This window comes from Zonotrichia leucophrys, chromosome 3 (genome assembly GCF_028769735.1).
Source record: "Zonotrichia leucophrys gambelii isolate GWCS_2022_RI chromosome 3, RI_Zleu_2.0, whole genome shotgun sequence".
In the NCBI taxonomy this organism is placed as follows: Eukaryota; Metazoa; Chordata; class Aves; order Passeriformes; family Passerellidae; genus Zonotrichia; species Zonotrichia leucophrys.
This window is the reverse complement of record NC_088172.1, coordinates 38,818,779-38,845,777: the sequence shown is the minus strand read 5'-3', so window position 1 is coordinate 38,845,777 and position 26,999 is coordinate 38,818,779. Positions and strand designations below refer to the sequence as shown.

General features: G+C 40.2%; 1 protein-coding gene across 2 annotated transcripts in view; it reads left to right on the top strand.

Moving 5' to 3' along the window:
• Window positions 1–7,393: 7,393 nt before the first annotated feature.
• Window positions 7,394–26,999, top strand: part of CDK19 (cyclin dependent kinase 19) — a 122,814-nt gene continuing 103,208 nt past the window's right edge. The window contains exons 1-2 of one of the 2 annotated variants that reach the window (XM_064707886.1): window positions 7,394–7,824; window positions 26,680–26,755. In XM_064707886.1, coding sequence (XP_064563956.1) covers window positions 7,697–7,824; window positions 26,680–26,755 — 204 coding nt within the window. In that variant the 5' untranslated portion in view covers window positions 7,394–7,696. The remainder of the gene's footprint in view (window positions 7,825–26,679; window positions 26,756–26,999) is intronic. The other variant, XM_064707887.1, reaches the window with a different exon arrangement.

The window sequence follows — 26,999 nt, the reverse complement described above, 5'->3', positions numbered from 1 at the left end:
GACGGAGCTAGTGAAACCAAGTGATAGTTTTAGTAATACTTTAATATAAAAGTTCTCCTAAAGATGGGAAAATATTCTACCTTGCATTACAGGTAGAAAACTTGCTCTCTGAAGAAATATAACCATGCAGGACAATGGAACTTCTGGTTTCTACTCTCATTAGACCATCTGGCTTTCTTTTAAAATTCAGAGTTGCTCAACTTCTTCAGCATTGTGAGCCAGCAGCCAATGCTGTCATTTCCTATTTGGCTGTAAATACAGTTCTGGAATCTAGATAATTTAGGATTTTGCCACTGAGGCACAGATGGAGTTAGGAAACAATAAAATTAGGGTGGAAATAAGAAAACCAGAACTTCAGCAACATATTGAGGCTCTCAGCATAGAAGTTCTTAGGTTTTTCTAAATCTAATTCCATCATAGTTACACAAAATCATTCACAGGCAGGAGGGATTTAGCTCTTGGATCACTTGTTTCTTTTGTTAGCATAGCTCCTCATATTCTAACAAATTGTGTTCCAGCAAATTCCTGAGCTGGAAGTTTCCTCTGGACCATAGTACGCAATAGTTGTAAATGGCACAATATTAATCAAATATGCCTTTTGTCTCAATTTAATTTTTACCATTTATCACCTCCCCTCCTCCAAATCATTTACCCTCCCAGCTAATAAATCCAAATGTATTTAGCCTCTCCCCACAGGATCATAAGAATGGCTGCAGTAGACAAGACCAGAGGCCCAACAAGCAGATGATTTAAAAAGTATCTGAAAAGCGCAATAATCCCTTCTGTATGCCTTCCCATCTTCCAGTAATCTAAGTACTGCAGACTTGCTAAGACAGTGCCAGTATTTTGTATTTAAAAGCTGTTAATGTATTTGTATTTTGCCATTTTGATTTTCTGGGTTTTGGTTGTTCAATCCTGAATGTTGCTGTAATCCTTACTGGATTATGGACTTTGAGTTCGGGTAACTAGAACTGAAAACAATATACAAGTAGTGCACTGCACTATAAATGTGTTTTACATTGTTTTCTTATCCTTTTCCTAAAGAAGTTCATCTTTCTTGTGTTATTAGTCACTTCTGAGCACTGAACTTTGTTCAGAGAACTATTCACAGTGACTGCAAGGCTTTTCCTGGTTGACAGTAGCTTTTAGAATTTGTCTTGTCTGTATCTTTTCATCCCCTTGTGCATAATGCTGCTTTATGCTCTGGAATACTGCTTTTCAACTACCACTGCTCACACTGTTGTGGAAGTCTCTCACAGTACTTTTCAATCAGCTTTAGATCTGAATTACCAAATATGTTCTTCAAACGTAGTCACATCAGCATTCGTGCCTTTTCCCAGGTCATTCATGAACTGTGAACAGCTCAGTGTTAGGTATGAATCCTTGTGGGATAACCTTTCTGTCATGAAAACTCCGAGTTTACTTTTGTCTTTTAACTGGTTAGCCCATGAATTGAGGGTCCTTCTTATGCCATAGAGAATAACAAAAATATGGGAAAATAGGTCTGGAAAGAAAAACAAGAAATCTCATTTCTCATCACGTTAATACTACCTTTCCTACAAAATTTCTGACAGAGGTTTATCTGATCTTTTCTTAAAAAAAAATCTAATTATTTTAATTTTAATTACACAGTATCTTCAGATAATTGATTATGTAATTGTCTGTATCACTCAAAGGTTTTCCCATATATACATCTCACTTGGTACAACTGTGTTTGTTACTCCTGTCCCATGTCTCCTACCCTAAGATGATTTATTGATGCCCTTATGAACATTTGCTGTTGAAAACATTTGTAATAGGGCATCAGAATCTGATCAGCTAGGAGCAACACTACAGAATAATATATCTTCTCTCTATATAAATGATGTACATTGTATAGACCTGTCATCAAATATTTTTTATGTAGCTGTAGCTTGCATTTAGGATGGATTCTGCCAAAACTTATTATATCCAAGGAAAAAGTTGAAAACCTAAGAGTACAACTCAATGAGGTTCAGGTTATCCTTTAAGCACAACTCTATTTCTTCTGTGGGAATGAATTTAACAGCAGAAAGCCATCAGAGCAGTTTAGCTGTATTCTCCCTTATATGCTTCAAGAGTGAGCAAAGAAACATCTTTCCTTTTTCATTACATGGTACTGTCTTTTCCAGTGGATTCTAAGGCAAAGTTTAGAATTACTTAACTTCCAAAAACTTTAATGACTGGCAAGGAAATACAGTGGATGGAATATATTAGTGCTAGAATGAGAATGCAAACAATGCAGGAATACTGAAACCATGCATACCAGTGAGAAGACAAGGAAACTCAGTTACCCTGACTGCGCAGATCCAAAGGATGAAATTTTAGGCTGCTATATTTGGAATTAGAGTTTATGCTTTCTCCATAATTATGGGCAACTTCTACATTTTTGGAATTCAAGGCTTTCTCTAAATCTCTGCTTTGGAGGTATTGGCTTGCCTTCTAAACCAGCTGTCATACTGATTCTCAGATGTGAACACAAAGGCATTAGTTAGTAGTATCCTCTGGCTTTTTTGGTTTTTTTTTTCCTGTCAAATTGAAGCCAGCTCACAATACTGCATGCTGCTCCCCAAATGAAATAAGCTTGTGCATCTTGTTTCACAACTCACAGGGAGTAAGTGGATATTCTAAGAAAGATATACATGTGGTTACACTGCTTGAGCAATAAGGTTGAGGTAAAGAGGCATAACGATGAACTCTAGCACAGAGAGCAATGCAGAATTATTTCAATTCATTCACTTTAACCACTTTATTTCACATAAAAAACTATTTTACTTTGCTGTCTCCCACTGTTTTTTACTTGCTGAATTCTGAATTACTTTGATTTTATCAAGTAAGTGTTCATACTTGCTAGTTTGTAAAGAGAAGGTAGGGAATAGTTTTTGCAAGTGTTCTCTTAACATGGAGTAAAGCACTACAGACTATTCTGGGACCAGGTTCTTGGATTATGCTCAAGAAAAGCAGCACAAGGTTTCTCATTTAGTACTATTTGGATTATAGTACTATAAAAATAAATTAGAAAACCCCCAACAATACAGAGCTAGCCAAATAATTATATCATGAGTGCAGAAGTCAGTGCTCCCTTCTTTCATTCCTAGCACACTCTCCAGATTTACTGTAAAATCATGATAGAGTCCCTTAGTTATCTACTTTATTTAAACCAATATAATAAGGTTAATACTTTAACTATAGGGCTTTAGAAGTTAATTGACATAAAAAATTCCAAAATTCAGAGTTTTATTGGGAATCATAACATATGAACTTGAATGGATATGAATCAATTGTGGACTTTCTAATCTATCCCTATGAGAAATCTTCTGGTATTCTGTCCCACTTTCATTAGGCTCTTCACACTGACACTAATATGTTTTAAAATTCCAAGTACATCTCTACACATTCTGAAACAGGTCTGTTAGTTTTTCTCTGCTTATGAAGGGATGGTAATACAGAGATCTCTGTTCATCCTAAGATTTCTCTGCTTGTATCCCTTGGAATTCTGAGAGCCATCCTTCCACTCTGAAGTGAAGCAACATTGGCTTTAAATGTGACAGACAGAAGACAACACTGAGTGCATGTGTTTATTAATATTCCACTCAAGATCTACTGGAAAAAATGCTATCTTGATCTCCAAGAATCAAAAATTTCCTATTAGATTAACAAGTAAAAGCTTACAAAGAGAGCGAGTTAAGAAAAGGTGCTGCTACTTCCAAATGTGGCCAAGAAAAATAAAAAAAATGCCATCACCTATCTTTTGGTCTCACTAACAAATGAAGAGAGAATTCTAAGAGATTGCCCAAGGAATGAAACATGCTGGAAAGAAAATAGAAGTGTATTTTAAGTGCAAGGCAATCTACAAAGAAGAACAAAGTCCTTCATGGATCACTTTCTTGACACTGAAGTGTTAAAAACCAAAGTTTTCCTTTTTACATAAGAAATTCATGTCTTATCTGTGTTGAAAAATTGTTTAGAGATCTGGTGAGGATATTAAATTCCTCAACTTTCAGTCTTGCTTGATATATCTTTCACCTCCAGTGAAATTTAACCACAGTGACTTGAGATTTGGAAGAAATGGTGATTCTAATGAGTGACAACGTGGCATCTTCATTCAGGCTGGCAGGCTGAAAAAAGTGCTGCTTGCAATCTGCAACCCCATAATTTTCTGTTTTCTTTGCTAGGGCTACCTAAACTTTCTGCATCAGCACAATTAACAAATGATATGGCACTGCATATTAAAAATGTTACAGTAATTTCTCTTCTGACCAGATCAGTACAATCAGTAAAACACTTTAAAAGAAAACATGAATGCTATTAAATATGTGCCACTGGTATCACAACTGTTCCACTAACTTGGAACACCAATGAATTGTCGCAGTATTTTTCTGTCTCTTTCTCTCAAACAATTTACTGTCACTGCTCTGTAAATGGCTGCTTGCTGCTGCTTCTCCTCTGGGAACCATTTGGAGAGGAGATACCAGGCAGCTGTTTTCCAGCAGGTCTGACAGCTTGTGCCCACACAAACAGTTTTTTCCACCTTTATGAAGTTGAAACGGAATCCTGCTGTATACTCCAATCTCAAGAAGAAACAAATGTGCCCATTTCCATCTTTCAACCATAATAAAACTGCTCAAATGAGACAGCAACCTCATTCTTACCAGCCTCCAAGCTGGCCTGTGCTTGAAGCTTTTCAATTGGTTCTACACTTTTAGTGGCTTTTGTGTGGCCAACATAGGGATTCAGAAAGTAGAAGTAGGGCTGAGTCAGGAGAGAAGGAATCAGGGCACAGATCACGTTCTGTGCTTTTCACTACCTGATTTGTACCAGCCCAGCCTTCACTGGCAGGGCTCACGAGGGGAATGAGAAGAGCATGGCTTGATTAGTCCAGCAAAATCAAGGCTGTGTGGGGATGAGAGTGCTGTCTATAAATACTTTTGGCAGGGGCACACACAGGAGAGTGGGAAAGGCTACTTCAGGACAGCATTTGCACAGGAAGAAAAGATGGACATGGTACTGGTCTCAAAGAAAAGCAGGTTTGACATTTTTAAAAGGCTTCCAGCTGTTAGAGAGGTTTCTCTCGGACAGCCTCCCAGTAGCAGCAGTGAGGGCCAAAAAATTTACTGGCAAAGCACAATTAATTTAGGGAAGAAAGGATAAAATGGCTGCTTGCAACACTAGGGAGCTGTGTACAGTATAGGGTGAAGGAGAAATTATGCTGCCTTGGCTTACAGGTGCCAGGTTACCATAATGAGGGTGCTCTTAGCCCTCTCTCACCAGCACTGTGGACTTAAAACAAATTTTAATAAAAGACAGTCTTGTCAGTACATTGTAAAATTGAAAGAGTAAAAACAAACACCTTAGTAGTGGAAAGGGGCAATAATGGCTATTTTTCTTGGTCAAAGAGGGCAATGGGAACTACTTGAAGAGTTTATTATTATCAACAGCAAGGTAGTCCGTATTTCTATTGATGTTAAAACTGCCAGAATAAATCTGGGTAAAACAACCTTCTACAGATAAGTTTTCTTCTTTATGTCTGTGTCCTTTTCTTCTCAGTGTTGGTTTTGATTGCTAGGTGACCAAAGATGTGAACACTTTGCAAAAGTTAAATAGTTAGCTCTAATTTTAGTAAATGTCTTTAATGTTGACACTGAAAGATCGATGGTGTTCTTTCTTCTGTTCAGGAAAATTGCCAGCTCATGATCAGGCCTTGCTTAGAAAGATCCACATCTGCAACTGCAAAGCACTTGCAGTTCTCTGGAAAATATTACTTTGGTATAGGAGTGATGAAGTTTTCTGAGAATTTCAGTTGCTAGCTACCTGTCCCAAGGGAAATTCTGAATCATCTATTGCCTTCTGGAAGAAATAATCACCTCAAAATGGTTACACTCCTGCCTTTCCTTGAGAAACAAACTTCTGGCTATGACCTCATGACTTAGCTATGCACTAGTAATCATATATAGCACCGTTCCTTATCGTGCAGTTGACACCTCCCTGTGCTTTGTCAGCAATGACAGCTTCTCATCAGCTCCTCTACCCCTCCCATCCAGCATGTGGAAAAACTTTCCATTGTGGTAAGTAATGCTGGCAGAGCAGGTGATGAACTGAGATAGTTTCTGTGTAAGGAGAGATACCATTTTTACTCTGCCCTCCTCTCATTTAATTCTGCTTCATTCACTTGCTGCTGGCAGGAGTAATCTGAAGTTGAACACACAAGGTGGGGATTGTCCTTTGCTTCTAGAGGGGGATGTAACCTGCAGGCTGTATAAGATCAGGTCAAGGTTGGCCTTACACTCCCTAGAACTCCCTGGAAGGAAGCTGTAGGTGCAGGACAGCCTCTTCTCCCAGACAACAGCTGAGAGGATGAGAGACCAGCTCAAGCTGCACCACGGGAGGTTTATGTTGGACATTAGGAAAATTTCTTTACAGACAGGGTCATTAGACATTGGAATGGACTGCCTGGAGAGGTGGTGGAGTCACAATTTCTGGAGATATTTAGGGAAAGAACGGACATGGCACTTAATGCCACCGTCTGCAGCTGACATGGTGCTGTTTGGTCACAGACTGAATTCGACCTCAGAGGCCTTTTCCAGCCCGATTCTGGGATTCTGTGTGACTTCATACAGTTACCTCTGCTTGGCACTTCCATAACACAAATAACCTTGCAGAGTGACGCTTCTCACAAACAGAATCTTTGGGAGACCGAGACACAGCATTAAAAGGCCTGAATGTTTCTGTGATCTCAAAGTACTTTGATGAAATCCGAACCTCAAAGCAGCGCCGCGTCTGCCTAAAAATCTCTCTGCCAGGGGCTGAAGGGGCACAGCCTTGCTATGGCATCGTATCCTAAAGACGCAGCAATCCACCTGGTTTGTATGTGAGCGCACAGTATGAGCCCCTGTGTTTCTGTAAGCGATCGGTTTATTTAGCAGCACACGACTGCACGAATCCGCCAATACCTCCCGCTTCCAACATGGACTCGCCCCGCCACAGCGCCGGGGCCGGCCTAGCCCCGCCCTGCCCCGCCCGCCGCACGGCGGGGCAGCACTGACCAATCATGGGACAGCATCCCGCAGGGGGGCGGGGTCGGACCGTGAATGGCGGCTGGCGAGATAAACAAGTCTCTGCACTGTTCGGCGCCCCGCAGCATGGGGTGCGTGTCCACAGTCTATTCCTCTGGTCCTCCCTCCCTCGCTCCCTGCCAGCCACAGGCGCCGCGTCCGGCCGCGTTCGCTGCTCCCGCCTGTGCGCGCAATGTGAAGAGTCAGCAAGTTCCCAGCGGCCGCTGAAACGCTCCGGTGTCTCCGGAGAGGGCAGTGCGCCGATGCCGCCCGGCCGGGGCGACCCGGGGCATGCCGGGAGTTGTAGTTCTGCCGCTACGGCATCCCGCCTGCGGCGGCGGGGCCGGCTCCCGCAGCCGCACTACGACTCCCGGCACCTCGCGCGCCGCGCCGCGAGGAGCCCAGTTGAAGCGGGTGGCGGCGGCGGAGCGCGCCCCCTCCCCCCCGCCGAAAAGCCCCAAACCAAAACAAAAACAAACCGCCCCCCCCCGCCCGGTTCCCCTCGCCCGCCGCCCCCGCCGAGCCCCGGACATGGCGGCGCCGGGAGGGGGCTCCGCCAGCTGCGGGTGCTGATCCGGCCGCCGCGTCCCCCTGCCCGCCCGTCCCTCCCCGCCCATGGGCGAGACATGGACTACGAGTTCAAGTCGAAGCTGGCGGCCGAGCGCGAGCGGGTGGAGGACCTGTTCGAGTACGAGGGATGCAAGGTGGGCAGAGGCACCTACGGGCACGTCTACAAGGCCCGCCGCAAGGACGGGTAAGGGCCGCGCCGAGAACCCCCTTCCAACCCCCCCCCCCCCGCGTCCCCCCGCACCAGCTCCCTCCCCTCCTTCCCTCCCCTCCTTCCTTCCCCTCCCTCCTCGGAAAGTTTCTGGCAGCGCGGGGGCCGGAGCGCGGAGCCCGCCCGGGGATCCCCGCCCCGCGCCGGGAGCGGGCCCCGGTGCCCCGGCCCCGCGCATCGCTGCCCGGCTGCTCGGAGCGACGGAACCAGTTAGGGTGGAAAAAACCTCTGAGATCATCGAGTCCACCCTGTGACCGAACATCACCGTGTTCAACTAGACCGTGGCACTAAGTGCCACATCCAGTCTTTCCTTAAACACCTCCAGGGACGGGGACTCCACCACCTCCCTGAGCAGCCCTTTCCAATGTCTAATCGCCCTTTATGCAAGCAGTCCTACCTAATGTTCAGCCTAAAGCTCGTCCCGCTCTGCCCCGCTCCCCCCCGCCATCCCTGGTGGTGCGGTGTCAGCGGGCTGTGCCCTGGGGTGGCATTTGCTTTGCACGCCGTGTTCCAGGTCGCCGCTTTCGTCTTTTGTGTGACCGCGTTCGTAATTTGACGTTCTGTTCCGATTACTTGCAGGGGATTGAGAAGGGAGGAGTACCTGGCTCCCGACGGCCCCTCCCGGCTGCTCCCTCCCGAGCAGCTCCCGGGCTGTGCGGTGGTCCCTGGTGTGTCCCAGCCCCAGGCACCCGCTGATGCCAGTGCCGGGCACGCTTGGCTCCATGGCCTGTCCGGGACGCTCCTTGTAGGCAGAGCTGGTGGCTTCTGTCTGGTACCTATGCACAGGCGTGTCTCCATCAGTGTCCCGTGAGAGAGCGGGATACAAGTCCCTGTCCCCGAACACTTGGCTGGTGGCTTGATCCAGAGAGGTCCTTTGGGCGTTAATCCCATGTATGTTGGCTAAGCAAGGTTTCTTCTCTTCTCTGAGGAAATTCGGTACCATGGGGATAAGGTATTCCATGGATGCTGTTTTCACGGTATTGTGGTTAAGAGAGCAGTGGGGAGCTAGGATTGCAATTTGGGATTGTTTGGCTGGCATGCAGTTGTTGAAGGGGAGAAGTCCTGAGGCCTGAGCAATGGTCTTGTGCAGGTGTGGGTTCCAAATAGAATCCTTTGCTTTCAGAAGGGCCATTGAGCACTTTTTCACTGTGGTGTGTGCCTGGTGCACAAACACAGGCTGTGTTTGCAGAGTGTTCTAAACATACTGTAAGGTTGGCTGAAATATGCCTGTGAATTGGAGGTGATTCCTTTCTGTCAGATTGCTAAAGGGAATAGCCTTCCATTATAGCCAACTGAAACTTTGGAAAAGAAGAGACTGAATGTGGAAAAATGACAACTCTTAAAGTTTTGGAAGTGGTTAATGGTATGCTGCTGCTTTAGATTAGCAGAGAAGTTTAGGCTGTAGGAATAAATGGCATTCATGTGTGTCTTGAAAATTTAAACTCTGAATTAGGAGACTGTAGTATAAAAGTGATTAATAACTGAAAGATAGACACTAATTCCAGTGAAGGATTAAATACCAGGAAATGTGCTCTGATTCTGATTAGCTTGCTCGGCAGCCTTAGGAATACTAGAGCATAGCTAACTAGAAATATCGAAGCTTTTCCAGGTATCACAGCTGCCACTGAGCTCTTCCAGTATTTTTGTGTTAAGTGATCATGGTTGCTTCTTTTTCCTAAGTGTTAATTTATATAGATATACAGATATATAGATATTTATCTATCTATATATATATCTAGTAAAACATACATGGGATAGCAAGAAAGCAGTAATAAGGAAAGGAAGTGGTAATAAAACCACCAAAATGCTAGTTAAATGTTTGTTGCTGTTCTTTGATACAGTAAACCTAAAACTGCTGATTGTAGGAACAGCATAAAAAAAGGCAGAGCTTTGGGTTTACTGTTTTATGAAAGAAAGAAAGAAATATGATGTAAGTTAAAACCAGACATTTTTCATTTCCATCATCTGCAAAGGAAATCTGTCACAGGAATTGCATTGCTGCTACAAAGCCCCATAAAGAACATGTCTTCAAAATCCCTACAATAATATGACAAATGCCACTGGGTAGTAAAGCAAAAGTAAATATGATAACAAGATAGCTAATGTGTCAGAGCTGGGAATAATCAAAGGGAGACCTTGAGCCATAAGACAAGTAACCGGTAAAAGGAAGTGCAAAGTTTCAGTGCTGTCAGATAGATTGACATGTAATATAACATGGCACAAATTCAACTGTACTATATGCTCAGAGACTTTACTTCATGAAGCTTAGAAAGTGGCCTGTTCTTTTCTTTTTTTCTTGGTCTACATTTTATGGCATTGGTAAGTTCACTGTTAGTTGCTTTTGTGTAACTTTAGATCCTTGGGTGAAAGGAAGATGTGAACAATTTAGGAAAAAAATTAGAAAACAACTAAAACCATTAATATGAGATGATTTCCTTATGTAAACACCTAGCTAAAGTATAGCTGCAGGTTGGAGGATATTTACCATTAGTTATGAACTTTAAGGGGTCCCTAATGAAAGAAATTAGTAAAAGAAATCTAGCAGTGGTGCATATTTATTGTGTGCTGATCACTGGGGGCTTTTGAGCCTCGTGTAAAGGAATTCTTCTTTAGCTGACTGCAGAGACTGTTTCAGTATTTTGCAAGGCATTTCTGTGTGAAAGAGAAAGTTTCTGGCTTCTTGCTTCGTATAGTTAATTTACAGTCTCAGGAGGCTGAGGGCAATAAGAACCTTGTAGCTCTCCAGAAATTCCACTGAGAACTTGTCACTTCATGTTTCAAAAAGTTGGCATATGAATTTTATGAAATAGTAAAATGTGTTTATATGGAGCTTGGCAAGCTGTTCGATAAAATGCTTGTAGAAAAAGTGGTTTTGTTGCTTAGATCTCTGTGAATGGCTTGTGCATAAAAGCAGTTTCTTGACAAAGTAACAGCTTAGTTTGGCTTTTTCAGCCTAGAGTAGAATATCATTTGGGCATGTTTCTAGTGAGCTGACTAGTTTCTATGAAAGTTAAAAGAATTTTTTTGTTTTTAAATAGTCAGATTTTAGCAATGTTGGTGTTACATTTGAATGCACTGCATCATTATGTTTTTAGAGATTTTGAGCAGTTGCAGCTTCCATTTAGTTCAGTAGTGTTTGTATGGTCTGATGAGGTCTGGAGGTACTACTTGTGTTATATATTTAGCTAAATTAGGCACCTGGGTTTACAGAACTTTCATTAATACCTCTGTAGCCCAGAAGGTGTAGAAAACAAGTATTTATATAAGCTGTCTGGTCCTTTATTTAATGTACAGTAAAACTGGACCAGTGACTTTGATGGAGGAAATCATGATAAAAGCATCATGATTGCAATTCAGTCATCAATATTAGGTTTTTAGCTCTTTATGTAGCTGGAAAATCTGTTACAGGTTTTTTGTTTGTGTACTGCTTCAAAGCATCATGTTGACTTTTTCTAAGTGTTTTTTTTGGACACATTCGCATCTGTCTAGTAAAGTAAAGAATGCAATTTTTCCAGTCATGGTTAGGAAAATAGAGTTTTGTTTCATGCCTTACCTCTCCTCATTACGTTCCTTACATTCTCTTTGATGGTATTTTAAGCTACGATGTTGTGCTTAGTTGTTTTACTTCTTGTATCCCCTCCTCATATGAAAGGCAAGTTTTAGGATGAGTGAGGTTTGGAAATTCTGTTTGTTGTGTATGCTTGAGTTATTTTCCTTTACTTTTTCGAAATAATCAGTCTTTGAATCCAGGCCACTGCAGAGTATTTCTTCACCAGGATGTCAGTCCAGCTGCAGGTGGAGGTTTGCATGAGTCAGCAAGCTGAAAAGGCACCACTTTAGGCTCCTGGTTAGTCAGGAGCGCAAGGAATAGTGGGATGCTTGAGTCAAGTAGAAAATAGGCCACTCTGTTCTTCACTCTGTAGCAGCAACAGCAGATGCAACACTTGCAAAAGCTGTATCTTCATGTAAATACAACCTTTCTATTTATTGCTGCTTCTCCTTACCTGTAAACAAACAATCGAGGTGCTGCTTTTTCTCTAACTGGGGCTATTTTAATTTTCATTTGACTCACTCTCTGCATTTGGGAAACAAAATTTCTTATAAATATTACTTATATACTATAATATACCTATATAGCTACTTGGAAAGAAAAAATAAGTTTGTAATTTTAGTTTAATCTGTATGTTTTAGGACACCTTTCAAAAAGCAAGTATGCACTTTTTAATCTTGTTACTGAAGGAATGCCAGAGATACGAAGTGATCAGCTTTCAAATGGGTGGCAGTAAGGGCCAGGATTTGTGCCCTGGGCAGTTGCCAGGCTCCCTGCCAGCTCAGGAGCGGGCGCTGCCCTGGCGGACCCTCCTGCCATAAAAGGTTTGGCTCTGCCCCGTACTTACAATGTATCTGCTAAACCAAGGGTGTAGATTTATATGCTGCTGAAGTAGCGTACTTTTGTAGCTTGTTAGATTACTCCATTGTTACTGTACCTGTAACTTTTCAAAAGAGACTTGGTATAAACCAGGTTTCATCTTAGTTGCCAAATACGGAATTTCCTTTTGAGAACTGGACAACAGCGATGCAAGTCCAGAAACATCACTGTGGAACACAGGCATAGGAAGGGGAAGACAAATGAAATATTCTTTCCTTCTTCTTACCCCTATTTTTCAGTACTGTAAGTTTGTAACTGGAGAGGAGTCTGTTTTCCTCCTTGGACTTACACTGGTGTGCAGTATCATTAACGTAAGGTTCTCAACTCACAGCTTCCGAGCCCACATAAGAGTTGAGTGCCCCTTTCCTGGCAGTGTTCAAGGCCAGGTTGGATGGTGCTCTGAGCAACCTGGTGTAATGAAAGGTTTCCTTGCATAGGGCAGGAGGGTGGAACTAGGTGATATTTAAAATTCCTTCCAACCCAAACCATTGTATGGTTCTATGAAAAGCAGGATATGGGGAGAGAAAGAACGATGAAATATCTAGCCAAGGCAAGTATATTACCTTAACATAGGAATGCTGCTTGTGATTGTGGCCATGTCAGCTTTCCTTTGTTTTAATTTTTTTTATTTGATGAATATTTTTTGTTTGAAGCAGAAGTAGAAAAATACTGATTGAGAGAGTGAAAAATTGAGAGAGTGAAAATCTGCTATGAAGCATGGCTCCATGGGAAAAACAAGTTTTCTGCTGGAGCAGCTTAGTGTATTTGGTATTTCTGCTGATATTACATTTTCAGAGGTTGCATCTGGTGGCTCAAGGTGGTGGCTCAGGTCACTGTGGTAGTAGAAAACAGAAAGTGTAGAAGAGGTAAAGGTAATCTGTTTGATCTCTTACATCAGTATTTGTATAGCAATTAATTTGTATATTGTTCTCCCCATATTCTTATTTAATAAAACTTAAATTACCTAAGTTATATAGCAGGGGTTTGTCAGGAGAAGGAACTTGCACTCAAGTTAGCTAAATGCTGCAGATGAGCGATGTTGGTGGCAAAATGCCTGGGGAATGAGTACATGTGTACTGCAGTTGCATTTGCTCTTAAAAGAGAGGCAACTCAGTGATGTGGCAAGGATTATACTCTCTTGAATGTGAAACTGGAATATTATTTACCAATGCAAGTTGATACTTGTAAGACATTTGAGAGTCTATAATAATTTATATATTTACATTTTCTTACTTCCTCTATTTGACATTGCCTTGAACATATGTTTAGTGTTGTCCTGTAGTTGCTTTTTACTAATATAAACCTGTGACAGGCTAAATCACAGAATTATTGGCCAAAGTCAGAATGCAATGTATTAGATCTTAAACAATTACTTCTCTCTGCAGGAAAATCTCTTATCAGTATCTGAAAACCTGTGGTTTGCTTTCCACTTTCATATTTTTTCTTTTCCTGATGAAACTTATCTTGAGGAAGGTAGAATGGTTGAAGGTGTTTGTGCCTTCCTAAAATCTCTCAAAAGCAAAGAAAACCTAAATACTGGATTTACCCGCAAATCCTGAAAATACCACTTAACCACTGAATACTCCCAATATGTGTGAGAAGAAGCAGCAGAACTAAACCAAACCTGTCTAACTAGTTGCCTCCATGCATTCTAGTAGAAAAGTCCCCATCTTGGAAGAGATAATGAATACTTCTTATCTGTGCCTTAATGAGAGCTGCTGTTGCAACTATACCATGGCTTTGCTTCCTGCTCATGAGGATAGTGCAAGTGGTGATGAGTAATTTTTAGTGCTTCCCACAGACTCTTGCATATGGTTTCTCTCATGGCTATTTTGTTGTTTCTTCTGTTACTCTCCCTGAAACCAGGTACAGAAATGAGCTGTAAAGTGCATCATCACCTTTCAGTGGTGTGGTGTTGGTAGGAGCTTGAGGAGGAAAGGGGGTCAGTAAGATGTAGAAGGGGTTGTGTTTGAGAGAAACAGATGAGTTTTTTCCAAGCTTGTAAAGAAAGAAATGTACATAAATTAGCCCATAAGATGTGAAGGAAAAACTTTCAAAGTTTAGTGGTGTTTTTTTTTTTTTTTAAGAAATGAAGAGGGCAAGAAGGTTCCTGTTTCTGAGTGAGGAGGTTAAGAGTTTTCCAGTAGAGCTGCAGGAAAAGGAAGTGAGAGGTTGAAGGGGAAGAAGAGTTTCATTTCTGCCCCCCATCTGGTAATAGGGTGCAAAGCAAGACAGACCATGGACTAGGTCAGAAAATGAAAGCTTCTTTGTGTGAACTACTTGATATAACCATTTAATATGTTGTATTTCTGGGCCATCCAGTCTAACATGTTATGAGTAAACATGTAGAGGTGCTTTTCATAAATTTATTTTCAACATGAGTATTTTCACATCATGTATGATTTGAAAAGAAACCAAAAAAAAAATCAGCAAAACCCCCAAAGCCCCAGAAATTGCTGTGGTTCATAATGCTGCAGATGTGTTTGTACAAGTAACCAAAGTTTCTGTGGAATGTCCTAACCAAATTGCACTAGAGATTTACCAGTAACGTTAAATTTACACCTATGTTTTGAAAATACCTTCTGAAATGCTATTTGCCTCTTCTGCAGCCCTAATCAGGTCATGGTTTGTGTAGACTTGGGTCAGAAGGTGCCTTTGTCCTCTGGTAGTAGCAGCAGAGTTGTGTGTTGAGCAGTGACTCTGTTTGCAGGTGCTTGCTGCTGCTCAGTGTTGGGGCCAGGAGGAGCTGAGCTCTACGCTCATTGGGAAGGGATTGCTAGCAGCAGGGACAGGCAGCTCTTACGTTCTGCTTACAAAGATGTGTCATTCTTTGAGCTCCTTTGCTGCCATTTGAGAACTGACATACATTGCAGTTTTATTTTATTTATTGTTTTTTTACTGCAACAAAGTGTTAGAGCTTGAAAAAGATTTATTTGTTGCAATAACAGTGCATTTGCTTGAAGGAATGCTGAAACTGGTCCAGGACAACTGCGTTTAGAATAAATTGGCTAACTTAGTATGTGACTTAAGGAAATGAAGAACAGTTTCTACTTGTGTAGCAAACACAAGAAGTTTATTGTTTTAACTTGACTTGAGTTTCATGTTCTCTAAATCACATAGGTTTGAAAAGACCTCCCAGCTCTGGGAGCTTGGTTTGCTTGGTTTGCTTGACTATAGGTTAGATGACTGACAGATAACAATGCTAGTTGTGAGCACATTAGAAATCATTGCACCTCTTGTGAAGTTCATTATCTCAACAGATTCAAGAAGAAAAAAGTGCAGAGATATTTTAAACCAAAAGTTGTTGTTGACAAAGTCCAGGGAAAGTCTTTAACTCAATTGAAACTTAACTTCTGTATCTGAATTTTTTATTAACAGTTTTTAGACTTTTCTGTGGGAGTACAATCCTTTCATTTTTTGGTGGGAGTTTGTTTGAGAGAGTTTATGGAATACTAGTGTGTCTAATAAGACCGGAGGGAAGCAATACTGTGGAGATAGTGTCAACTGACCTTTACAAAATGGGCATCTGTAAGTGTGGGTTGGGTTTTTTGGTTGCTGTGTTGTGATTGGGTTTTTTATCCTTTATTATTTAATTATTTTATTTTACCTTATTGGAATGCACAACTGATTTTTTCTGGTTGTGAGAAAGATTGAAGAAGCTGAGATCACTGAAAGAGTGGATCCCTGATGGGCATTATTCATGTCCATGTTTGCTTCTGTCTTTTCTGGGCTTAGCAATCTTTAAAACAATATTTTCAAATGAGGCCACTGTATAACTGCTTGTTTCTCCTCAGTTGTCATCTGTTTTCTACAAAATTCAGGATCCTGAAATATTCTACAGTTGTTTATTTTGTAGGTGAAACCACAGTGAAGATAGGCTTTCCAGTAGGCAGAGCAATGGCCATAGCTTTTGTGTGTGCTGGGATTGTCAGGTTGCTCAGTTAAGTATCAGGGTTCTGGGCTAAATAAAAGCACAGATACAACATGGGGGCAGGCTGGGACAGTGTGACTATAAACATGTGTTCCCATAAAGTGAGCCTTGTGTGCAGTATGATCATTTTTTTGTTCACTCTGTGCTGACTTAAGTAGAAAATGCTATTGATTTCTTTTTGCAGTCAAGTGAAAATAAGAGTTATAGGCCATTGACTTAGAGGCAGAAGCTAAATCTGCTGGAATGGAAACTGCATCTGGAGGTATGCTTCACTGTTTTGAAGCAGCGTATCTGCTTTCCTCATGCATTAGTTGAAAGCAGAATCAATCCTTTTTGTGTGGCCAGAATGTTTTCTTCCTTTTTTGTCCCTCCTTTGTGTTGCTGTCTTTATTAGAGCACTTGGAAGCACTCACACATGTTATGCTGGGATTCAGCTCTGCCTCTGATTGTGACTTTCCCACCTCATTGGTGATGTTGTGGGGCCTGAGAGCCTGAGGAGATACAAGGACCACTCAGGTGTGACATTTCTAGCAGCATGTTTGGCTCTGAAGCTGGTTGTTTTGAGAGAGATACTTATAAATAATGAATTCTGCAAATTCAGGGGTGTTTAGAGAAAATTCTCACCTGTGTTAATAATGAATTACCATGGATTCATGCTAAGACTTAACACCTTGCACATTCAAAAATGCTGTGTTTGTTGCTTGCGTTAATTATCGTCAGTGCAGCTGAGAGTGGGTGTCAGCTCATGTCTTTGAATGTGTCTATTCCTAAAACAGAGTTTCTGTATCAGTTGTTGCCTTGTTCTCAAGGGTGTTGTAGACTTCAAAAGTTAGCTTATGTTCATATCTTTTGATTAAAACCAGCTATTGTACTAGATAGCCACTTGTTCCTTTGCCCAATTCTGTCATGCTTCAAATGAGAAACAGAGGTAGACAAATTGCCAAATTTGACTTGACCTTCAGAACAACCAAAAGACTTGCTGTGAGTAGAATGTCATTTATTCTACTTCTAGTGTCACTTCTGTGATGGGGGAAAACCAGCATAAAACTTCATCAAGTGATGTTCTTAAACCTCAGATTGTGACAGAAGCCTGTTCTGACTATGGGACATGGAGTTCTAAAATTCAGAGGAAGCAGAATGCCCCTCCCTTTCCCCAGGAACAGATATGATAGCTGACTAAAGACTTTGTTTGTTTTTGAGACGTAGCAAAGTTGTCTTAGTGGCTGGGATTAAGACCTTTGTCTTTGAGGAATCCTTGTGTCCTGACACTGAAGTCAGGAAAAAAAGCAGAGATGCTACATTAAAAAAAAAAAAAAAAAATTTTTTACATTTCAGACTGAATTAAATTAGACCTTGGGGTGACTTTATGGAGTTCCATTCCTGTCCTTCTACTTTATTGTGAGGGAGTTGTTTCAACTTTGCTACTTTTCAGCTGTAATTAATGTGCTCTGTCTCACTCTGCCCATATGGAATTTGGGTCTTGCTTCTTATTCATGATCTGGGTGCAGCTTTAGTACCTAAAGGCTGATTTACCACCCAAGAATTACACCCAGCTTTTGTATAGGTCTGGCTTGGAGAATTGATAATTTTGTTGTAGATGGTTTGAGTTAGGGAGTCTGAAGGAAAAGAACAGAAAATTTATGATAGATCTCTGATAAATCTAGGCTTTCATGTACTTTAGGGGAAACATTTGATTATGACATGAGTCAGAAAAGAAAAACTGAGTAACTGCAGTTTTTAGGCCATTGCCCTCCCCCCTTTTACATTGAGTCAATAATTCTGCTTATTCTCCTATAGGCAAACCTAATGCATTATAGGGATTTAGGAAAAAATCTGCACCTGGTGTTTGAAACATGTTCTTGCTAAAAAAGACCCCGAAGTACAGGCTTCCTACTGTTTGGTGATTTGATAGTAATTTCCCACCTATCAAGGTTGCAATATTTAGCCAGATTTAGCACTACATAGGAAGAGCTGTGATGCATGTTAAGCTGGACAGTGTAGTTACAGTATGGCTTTAGGACTTAAAAAATTCCAAAACCAGACAGCTCATTTCTTTACATTTATAGTTAGTTGCAAGCATTTTTCTTAAGTGAGTTTATGAAGCAAGTGGCAGATTCTTCTTTTTGTCATAGTCTTAGGACTCTGTTTCTATGATCTTGGTACATAATTTGCTGACAAATAAAAATTTGTTTCCTCTTTATTTCAGAGTTTTTTTTCTCCTTGTTGCTGCTGTTCCTTGTTTTAAGGTAGCAAATCCTCACATGCGGTATCTTTTCAGGCAGGGAGATATTTCCTAAATCTATTCATTATCTGTAATCAAGCCTGTCTGTAAAGAAATAAAATCAGGTGCAGCTCTCTGTTCTACTTAAATATAGCAAATTCTGGAAGGAGCTACCTGGAGCAGCAGAATAATTTTACAGCTTTCACGGTTTAATGCGAACACTTGAGTTTTTACCCTTACAAACAGGCTGTCAAGTCTGCTTACCCCAATCTGCTATGAATGTACTTGTATGAAATTCACAGTTCTCAGTCACTCCAGATACTTAGAAATCAGTCTAATTTTAGCAATGGCAACAACACTGTAGCTGGTTGAGGTCTCTGAATTTTCATCAGTAAATTTGGAGTGAGGGTGGCAATGACTGCAGTTGCGCTCTCTTTCCTTGCAAATACAAAGTTTTATTATTATAGTGTAAAGGATAAATTTTAATAGATTAGGTTAGTGAGATTTCCAGTGGTCTGGTATTACACAGACCTTAGACTGACTGTGATGTGAATTAACCTGAAATTGTTATTAACAGTTAGAAGGTATCTATGCTACAAAGATTTGCTTTTAAATTTCTGAATTAGAAACTACTGGAAGAGAAGAGCATATGGTTAAGCTATGTGTAATGGTGCTAGTGGATTACTTTTTCTCCTCGCATTGATACTGAGAGACCTCTACTCCTCACTCTAAGTCTAGTGAAATCATAGCTGGGAAAAGGCATTTTTTTTAATGACAGAAAACTTTATCAGTGCTCAGATTCACTTTTTGTCCTTTTAATCAGCTGTCTCTTCATGCATGAAGAACGCATCATTTATGTTTGGTGAAGTTTGTGGGGGGTTCAGCATCTTTTGTGAGGTTCTGTGGAAGCAGGCAATGTCAAGGGCATTGCGTTTAATGACAAGCAGCTTAGCATCACTTTAAGAACTTTGTTTTTAACATGCACATTTCCCCCTGAGTTCATAGACTGGTTTACAGAAGAGTAAAGAAGGGGAAGGATAGCCATATTACTATTATGATTTAGAGATATGTTTGGGGCTGTTCTACAGATTATAAAAAATTATGAAATCCATTTCAATTTCTCAGGGGATGCTGTGATAGCACAGAGTGTCTATTAATAATATGATGCAGTTGGTACTTTTATTTTGAGCTCTTTTAGTCTGACTGGAACATGGCAGATTTTCCAGCAGGTGAAGCTGCATGTAATGGTTCTTCTGCCTATTTCTCATAGTGTATGTGATGAAAGTCAGGTATCTTTTCAAAAAGCCTAATTGTAGTAATCAGTTGCTCTGTATTTGAATGTCTCTGCCAATTTATAGTAGACTTAAGCTTAGAATGCTAATTTCAACAAAAAAAATCTATTTTCTTGAAAGGTTTTTCTTTAACCAACCAAGAAAAAAAGCTAATTATTCAAAAAATTAATAGATTGCATTGTAATTCCCGAGTTAGCCGTGTTTTGGCATGCATTTATGCCTGATATTGGCAAGTCAGTGACATTGGCAATTATTGAAAAATGGAGTAGTAAACCATGCAGCATTCAGGAATTTGGTATTGCATTTTGAGAAGAGTAACATGTAAAATGACACACAGCCTTCTGCCTTCTGGATGTGTTTTTAGGTTGTTCTAAAGGGTTTCATGGGTAGACTTTAGGTCTGGGAGGTAGCAGAAGATAGAGAAAAGTGCTGCTGCCTTGTGTTATTCTGTGTATATACTGAGCTATCTGGTGTCATCTGATGTTTGGAATGAGACCTAGAGGAGTTCAGTAGGTACCATCAGGCAGTGACGCCAGTGTAGCTGAGAAGCATTTAAGCACCTTTTTGAAAATGGAGAGTGTAAGTACTTGAGACAAAAAAAAAAAAAAAAAAAAAAAAACAAAAAAAAAAACACCACCCAAAAACCAAAATGCAGTATTTGCTGTAGCATACTGTCTCCATTCCAAAAATTTCCTTTTCTTTACCTGGATCAGCCTTGGACATTCTATTTTCACTCTAGATCTTTTTAATATTGCGTAGTAGAGACTGTCCTGTTTGATACAAGTTTGTTGCATTGTTCCCACTCCTCAAGTTTACTTGTAGATGTTTCAGATAAGATAGAAGCTCAGCTTTTAAAGATTGAATGCTTATTGCCTGATGGGGAGGTTGGTTTACCACTCTGCTGTTGTCCACAAGAATTGGTTTTTGTAACCCAGTGGGCAACAAGCCAACAAATACACACTTGAGAAAGACATTGATTTTTTTTTTTCCCCACAGTTCTACATGTCTGGGTGCCCAGTGGAATTCCACAAATCAAGCACAATAGCTATCAAAAACTTTTTGCTGTTTATACATGTCAGCAAACAAAGGAATTAGTGTTCACTGGCTACATGATACATAATCCTTGTATTAATTAGTGTTCTATCTTCTATTGGTTAATGATTCTCTCTCTTCTCATGCTAATCAGTCCCACGGTGTTTCTCTTCTCTTGGGCTGAAGGGTTTTTGGGTCAGGGATCTGTGAGTGGTGGTTGGGATCTCCCCCTGCAGAATTCCCTTTTACTCAGTCACAGCTGGCTCAGCACAGTTGCTGGGTAAGGTTTATTTGTTTCTTCCTTATCTTGGGAAGAAGTTCTGCCCAATGTCCTTGTGGCCCATAAATTCTGCATTCTTTGTGTCTGCTGTGAATGGTACATCCTTCTCCCCAGCTTTTTTAACCTCCCTCTGGGTGTGAGATCACTGAAACCTGCCAGGCCCTAAAGCTTAGCAAGACAATTCTACCAGCCAGTAATTTGTCTTTCTAACACCTGCACATCACTTAGAGCCCGTGGGCTGCTGTCTGTTTCACAGACTAAATCTCCCATCTTGTTGATTAGGCTTGAAAGTATACAAAAAGCAAACATTAAAGAGCATCCTGTCTTAAGAAAATTTTACATATTCCGTATTTTGCAACATTGCCACAGAGAGGAAAGCCCAGGCCCAGGTGACATACATGTCTGCTCTTTCTGTATGAGAAGTCCTTTTGTGTTTGCAACACCAGGAAAGTTCCCATCAAACCTCTGGGGGATGCATCAGCACAGAGGCCAGCTATGCAGTCCACAGACATTACTGAAACTCTTCACAGCAGCAGGATGAGGTACACACCTGCTGGTTTCATCCATTCTTTTCATGGCCAAAAGCAGCCAGTTGTAGTTCAGGTTGAAATGAACTTGTATGGGTTGGAGGAGCAGCCTTGTAGCTGCTGTGAAGTTTTAGCTGCTGCCTGTGAAGGTGAAGAAAGACAAACCTTCTAAAGGCCTTTTCAAATTTCTGCTTACCATCCTTACTGTTTCACATTTTGAGTTTCTTATATAGGTCTCAAAATGAACTAATGAAGTACATTGAAATACAGTGTATACTGCTGGCTAGAAATATATTAAGATCAGTCTGTAGATTCACAGCCTCTGTCATTTGTGACTGGTTGTCACATGGATGAAAATGAGCTGGCTGAGCTGCTGACTGGATAAGGTTTGATAGGTTTGGAGGATAGTAGTAAAAGAACATTTTCCTTTGTGTGGTATAGAAAATGCACCCTAGAGACACCATGTGTAGATTTTTTGATCTAGTAATTCTTTTGGCTTAGTGACTGCTTCCATATCCATAAAAACACTAAAACACAAGAACTCTCTACTTTTTGGAAAGGATTATGTCCATTTTTCCAGTCAGTCATAGCCTTCTTTTCTGATACTGTTACCTTTGTAAGGGGCTAGGGATATGTGCAAAGTACAGAATTAAATCCATGAGAAGCTTGCCTAGGGTAACCAGTGCTGAGCATGATCTATTTAGTGGCTTGGCTGCCGTGTTCCAGATGAGGTTTTCAGTTAGCTTCTAGTTGCACTTCAGTGTCATAGTTTGCCTTTTCTCAGGGGGAAAAAGCTTTGCAACTCTTTGTGATCTCCTGCTGAGTGATTAACTTACTGCTGTCTGGCAGCAATTAAACAAAGTGACCAGAATGTAACCAGATACCCCTATGGACATTGTGTTCTAGGCTGTACTGTGAAGGACACTGAGCTCCATAGTGTTCCCAGGCTTTGTCCTACAAAGTGTCAAATACTTAAATTCCATTATTGTTGTTACACGGGTGAATTGTTGTTCTTTTCTATTACCTTTTTTCCTAGCTAAGTCTTGAAATGGTTTGATGGTACACTTTTTTTTTTTCTTTAAGAAAATGTGCACTTTAATTATTATTTATTTATGGTATTGTGCACTTAATTTAAGGCAGCTATTATTAGTACATACAGTAAGGGTAATATCTGTATTAACTGATGTGATCACAGTTCTTGCTTCAGAGTGATTGCAGTCTTTCAAGCCAGTTCCTTGATGTGGATAATTAATTCTGAAGTTGGGATGTGTGTTATATTATCTGTGAATTCAAGAGAGACCCTCATTGAAAGCCTTCAAATTTGAATAATTGGGATAAAATAATTGTTTGAACCATGCACTATTTTCAAATCCTCCTGGTTTTTTATGGTCTTGGGCAAGTTGTTTCTAGTTTTCCATTCACTTGTTTGTAAAGTAGTTTCTTATATGATGGGAGGTCTCTGAAGTTGCAATAGTTAAGAGAGTTTAGCTCCTTTGAAATCTTGTAATTATTCTAAATCTTCTGAGCTACATTTTTTATAAAGTGAATTTGGTACTTTGTTCTTTCCAAAGCATTTGGAAAATGGAAACTGAAGATGTTACCCAGAAGAAGTAGTAATCGTATTTTTGTTTTCTGTATTAAGTGCTACAGCTGGACATCAACCACCAAGTACAATTTTTTGGGGCAAGAGGACAGTGTTCCTTTACATAGTGCCAATTAAAATGTTGACAGTAACCTCAAGGATTGCAGAATGGGATATTTAATGTGAGGGAGAAAAACTTGAAGACCAGGTTTTTATAGAGGAGGAATGTTCTCAATACATGCTGGCATGCAAGTACTGATAACATGGGGACCTTGGTGTTTGAGTGCTGCCTATGGCAGTCTGAAATAACAGTTGGAAAGTTTTCAGGAGGGCAGTATTTCATATTGGCAGTGTCATTTTGGTAAAAATTAATCCCTCTTAGAATAGCATGAATTGTAATACTTCTGAAACTGGAAGCAATGCTGATTTTAATCTTTACCCCTAGTTTTGGGTAAGGGAGCTTGAAGCATAGAGAAGCCTTGTAAGGTGTGTGATGTGGTGCTTATTTTATCAGGGAAATTCTTCTGCATCAATTTTGAAAAGCATTAATAAAAATGTTAACTCACACCTTCCTAAAGTATGATTTCCTTTTGAGTTCTGCTTTGCTCTGTTTTTTGCTCAGATTAGTGAACAGATCACCATCATCAGCCTGGGGTGGCTGTTTGATACAACCTGCTTGATTAAACCTTGGTCTGTGCCACTTGCTTCCTGCCCTCAGACAAATTCCCTTACAGTTGCAGGTTAAGACCTTCAAGTTAGTTGACCTGTTCCTGGGACAGTGTTTCTGCAGACCAGATAAAAATGGTTGTGGGCAGAGCCTCTACTTTCTGCTTGGCTATCCCTGGCATGGGTGTCTTTTGCCTCATACCAGAGCTGTGTGGTTTGTGGTTGTTGTTTGGATTTGGTGTTAACCATGCTTGCTTCGCTCTAGTAAAAAATGTGCTGATGTAGGATCTGTCAGAAAAGGATTTATAAAAACTTTCCTGCTGTGTAATTCCATGCAATTTACTGAAATGTGTTTAGAGTTCAGCAGAGTTTTTCTGAAATGAAATACAAGTACTTCCTCCTGTCTCAAGTGTTTTGTGAGAGCATTGGTCTTTAGGGAGTTGAACAGTGTACTCACGTATCACACACACCATTTGATATTATTTATTGAATTCTTACAAGCGGGGAAATAGCTAATAAAGTACCTATGTGTTCTTTTCTTTGGACACTTCACTGAATAACCAGAATTGTTTGTTTCATCAGGTTGCACTGGCTGACTTGCTTTTGAAGTTTTGAATATACTTCTTTCTCTTTCAAATTATTTTGAATGGAAAATATTATTAGCTAAAATACCACTTGGTGGACATCTTTGAAAAGTGCTTTAATTAGCTATTGTATTTCCATAATAAGAACAGCTAACTTTGGAAAAGTATTTGTATAGACTTGCATCTCTGCCAGAGCAAGTAAATAGTATCTAAAGGAGGCTGTGTTTATAATTCCAAAGCTGTTGGTAAAAAAAAAAAAAAAAAAAAAAATCATCAGGTCAAGAATACGATCTCTTTGGAGTTCTTTATCCTTGCCACCCATTTATTATAAATAAGCATTTCATTATTCCTATTTTTGCTCATTTTTTACAAAGCCTAGTGTTTTAGCACTATCTGAGTTGCAGCTCAGTAAGACTGCCTCCTTTTCCCACATGCTGTAATACCTTAGGTTGTTGGATTGGTTAGGTTTTTTTTTTTAAAGCACCTTTCATAATTTCTCATTTGTGTGCTGAAGTCCTGCATGCAGTGTCTGCCAAGTGCTGACAGCCTCGCCGTGGCAGTGGCGCTGAGCATTTGCTGCTGAAGGCAGCGGGTGCCAAGTGTCACGCCTGGTCTCTGCAGTGACCTTCACTCTGTGACTGTCTGAGTAACTGCATGCAATGCTTTGCATGTAGAACTAGTTCAAGGACAGCCATATCACTGTGGTCCTGTGCCTGGTTCAGTAGATGTGCCAAAAGAAGGATGTGATGCAGTGCTGTAGTGACTACATTGCTTTGGCATTCCAGCTGATAGTTGTGCACAGGACTGTTTGTGCTGCATAGTTTAAACATGACCATAGTTCGAATGCCATGATCAATTTTGTATGTCCAGAGTTGGTTTTGGCTCTGCAGGCAATATCATTTTGTCTTCACAGTCTCTGTAAACAACCTGAGTTGATGGAGTTGATACTTTGCAGTGTATGGAAATGCTCTGCATAGATAGCAGGACCATGTATAAGAGAGGATGGGCATTTATTATTTACTGTTTAAAATTTGGACTAATTAATGAAATCAGAAACAATTCCTGAGAGATAAGGTGTGATCTTATGACCTGTGGCATTACACATTTTCATGTGTAGTTGGAAAGCATCTGGAATTTTTCTTGTTAAAATTTTGTTTCAAAAAGTGTAGCTCAGTGTTAATTATAGACATGCATTGAGGGTTTAGCTGCTACTGAAAATTACTGAGAATAATGCTTGCCTGTGTTACTTACAATATGTGTAGACAGCTATTTTCAAGTTATCTTGTCTTGTCCCCACATTTTGCCACTCAGTCACTTCTTATCCCATGAATTTTGGAGGGAGAGGGTCTGGTGGAAGGTGGGAAACAGGCTGAAGCTGGCAGGGCCCAGGCTTGGAGTTCAAAGCCAGGGAGACTGAATCAAGTGCAAGTTCAGAATCTTTCTTTGTGGCAAAACAAAATGGTTTGGGACTGGAAGAAGGGCTAACTGAGGTCCACCATAAATGCCACAGGGAATTTGGATAAGGGCTTGTGGGTTGTTGAATTGTGACTGGTGAGTCTGCAAAGGGGCATCCTGCAAAACCATATTGTAGGCTGCTTCTGTTATGTCATGAAAGCTTCAAGATTCTACCTCTTGTTCTTTTGGTGGTCCCTCTAAATCACTTCAAGCTGTGATTATTTAAAAGGATAGTACAGTGTTTGGGCTGAGCTTTTTTTCATAATCTGGCTTTGTACATCAGAGCAGAACATTTCACGTGTTTTTTAGAGATCTGTCAGTAGCCAGTGCTTATTATATAAATAGTTTAAAATAGTAGTATTTCAGAAATAAAAGTGGATTGAGAGTAGCTCATAAAATCAAGAAAAAAGCTTGCCATTCCCAGATATTTCTAGGAGAATTTTCCAGGTATGGGATACGACTGCGGTGCTTTCACAGTAGTAGACAGTACCTTGGAATTTCAGAGAAAGTGTCCTCTAAAATTCTGTGTTTGCACTTATCTACAGATATTATGTCTATTTTCAGAGCAAAATGGATATTAACCAAGTTTTTTTATAAAGAAGTTTTTGTTTGGGAACTGTAAGGTTTTTGTTAAAAGAAAACTTGCTTTTCATATCAAAATGTAATTTATGCATAAAAGCAGATTGGCTTTTCAGCTTCTTGATCCAGACCAAATTAGTGTTTCATCATTATACTGATATTGATTGGTGTAATGTAAGTCAGAGCTAAATATATTTTTCTTTTTCTTTCTCTTTTTTTTTTTTTTTTTTTTTTTTTTTGTGTGTGTGTACAGAAAAGACGAAAAGGAGTATGCACTGAAGCAAATTGAAGGTACAGGGATATCCATGTCGGCCTGTAGAGAGATTGCAGTAAGTGTACATAAATGAAAGTCATTTTACTGACATTATTACTCAACAGATATTTTATTTTCCTAGAATTAAGTAATGTGGAGATTATCCAAATGTTCTCTTTAAAGTATGCAAGGATAGAAGTTTATTCAGATCTGAGTCTTTTAAAGAAGCTTTTAAAATAATAATTTTCTTTTAGTTCTTTTCAGGTAATAGTAATGCCTCTTTCTGATATAATTTTGTTTCATCTTCTTTTATGTGTCAA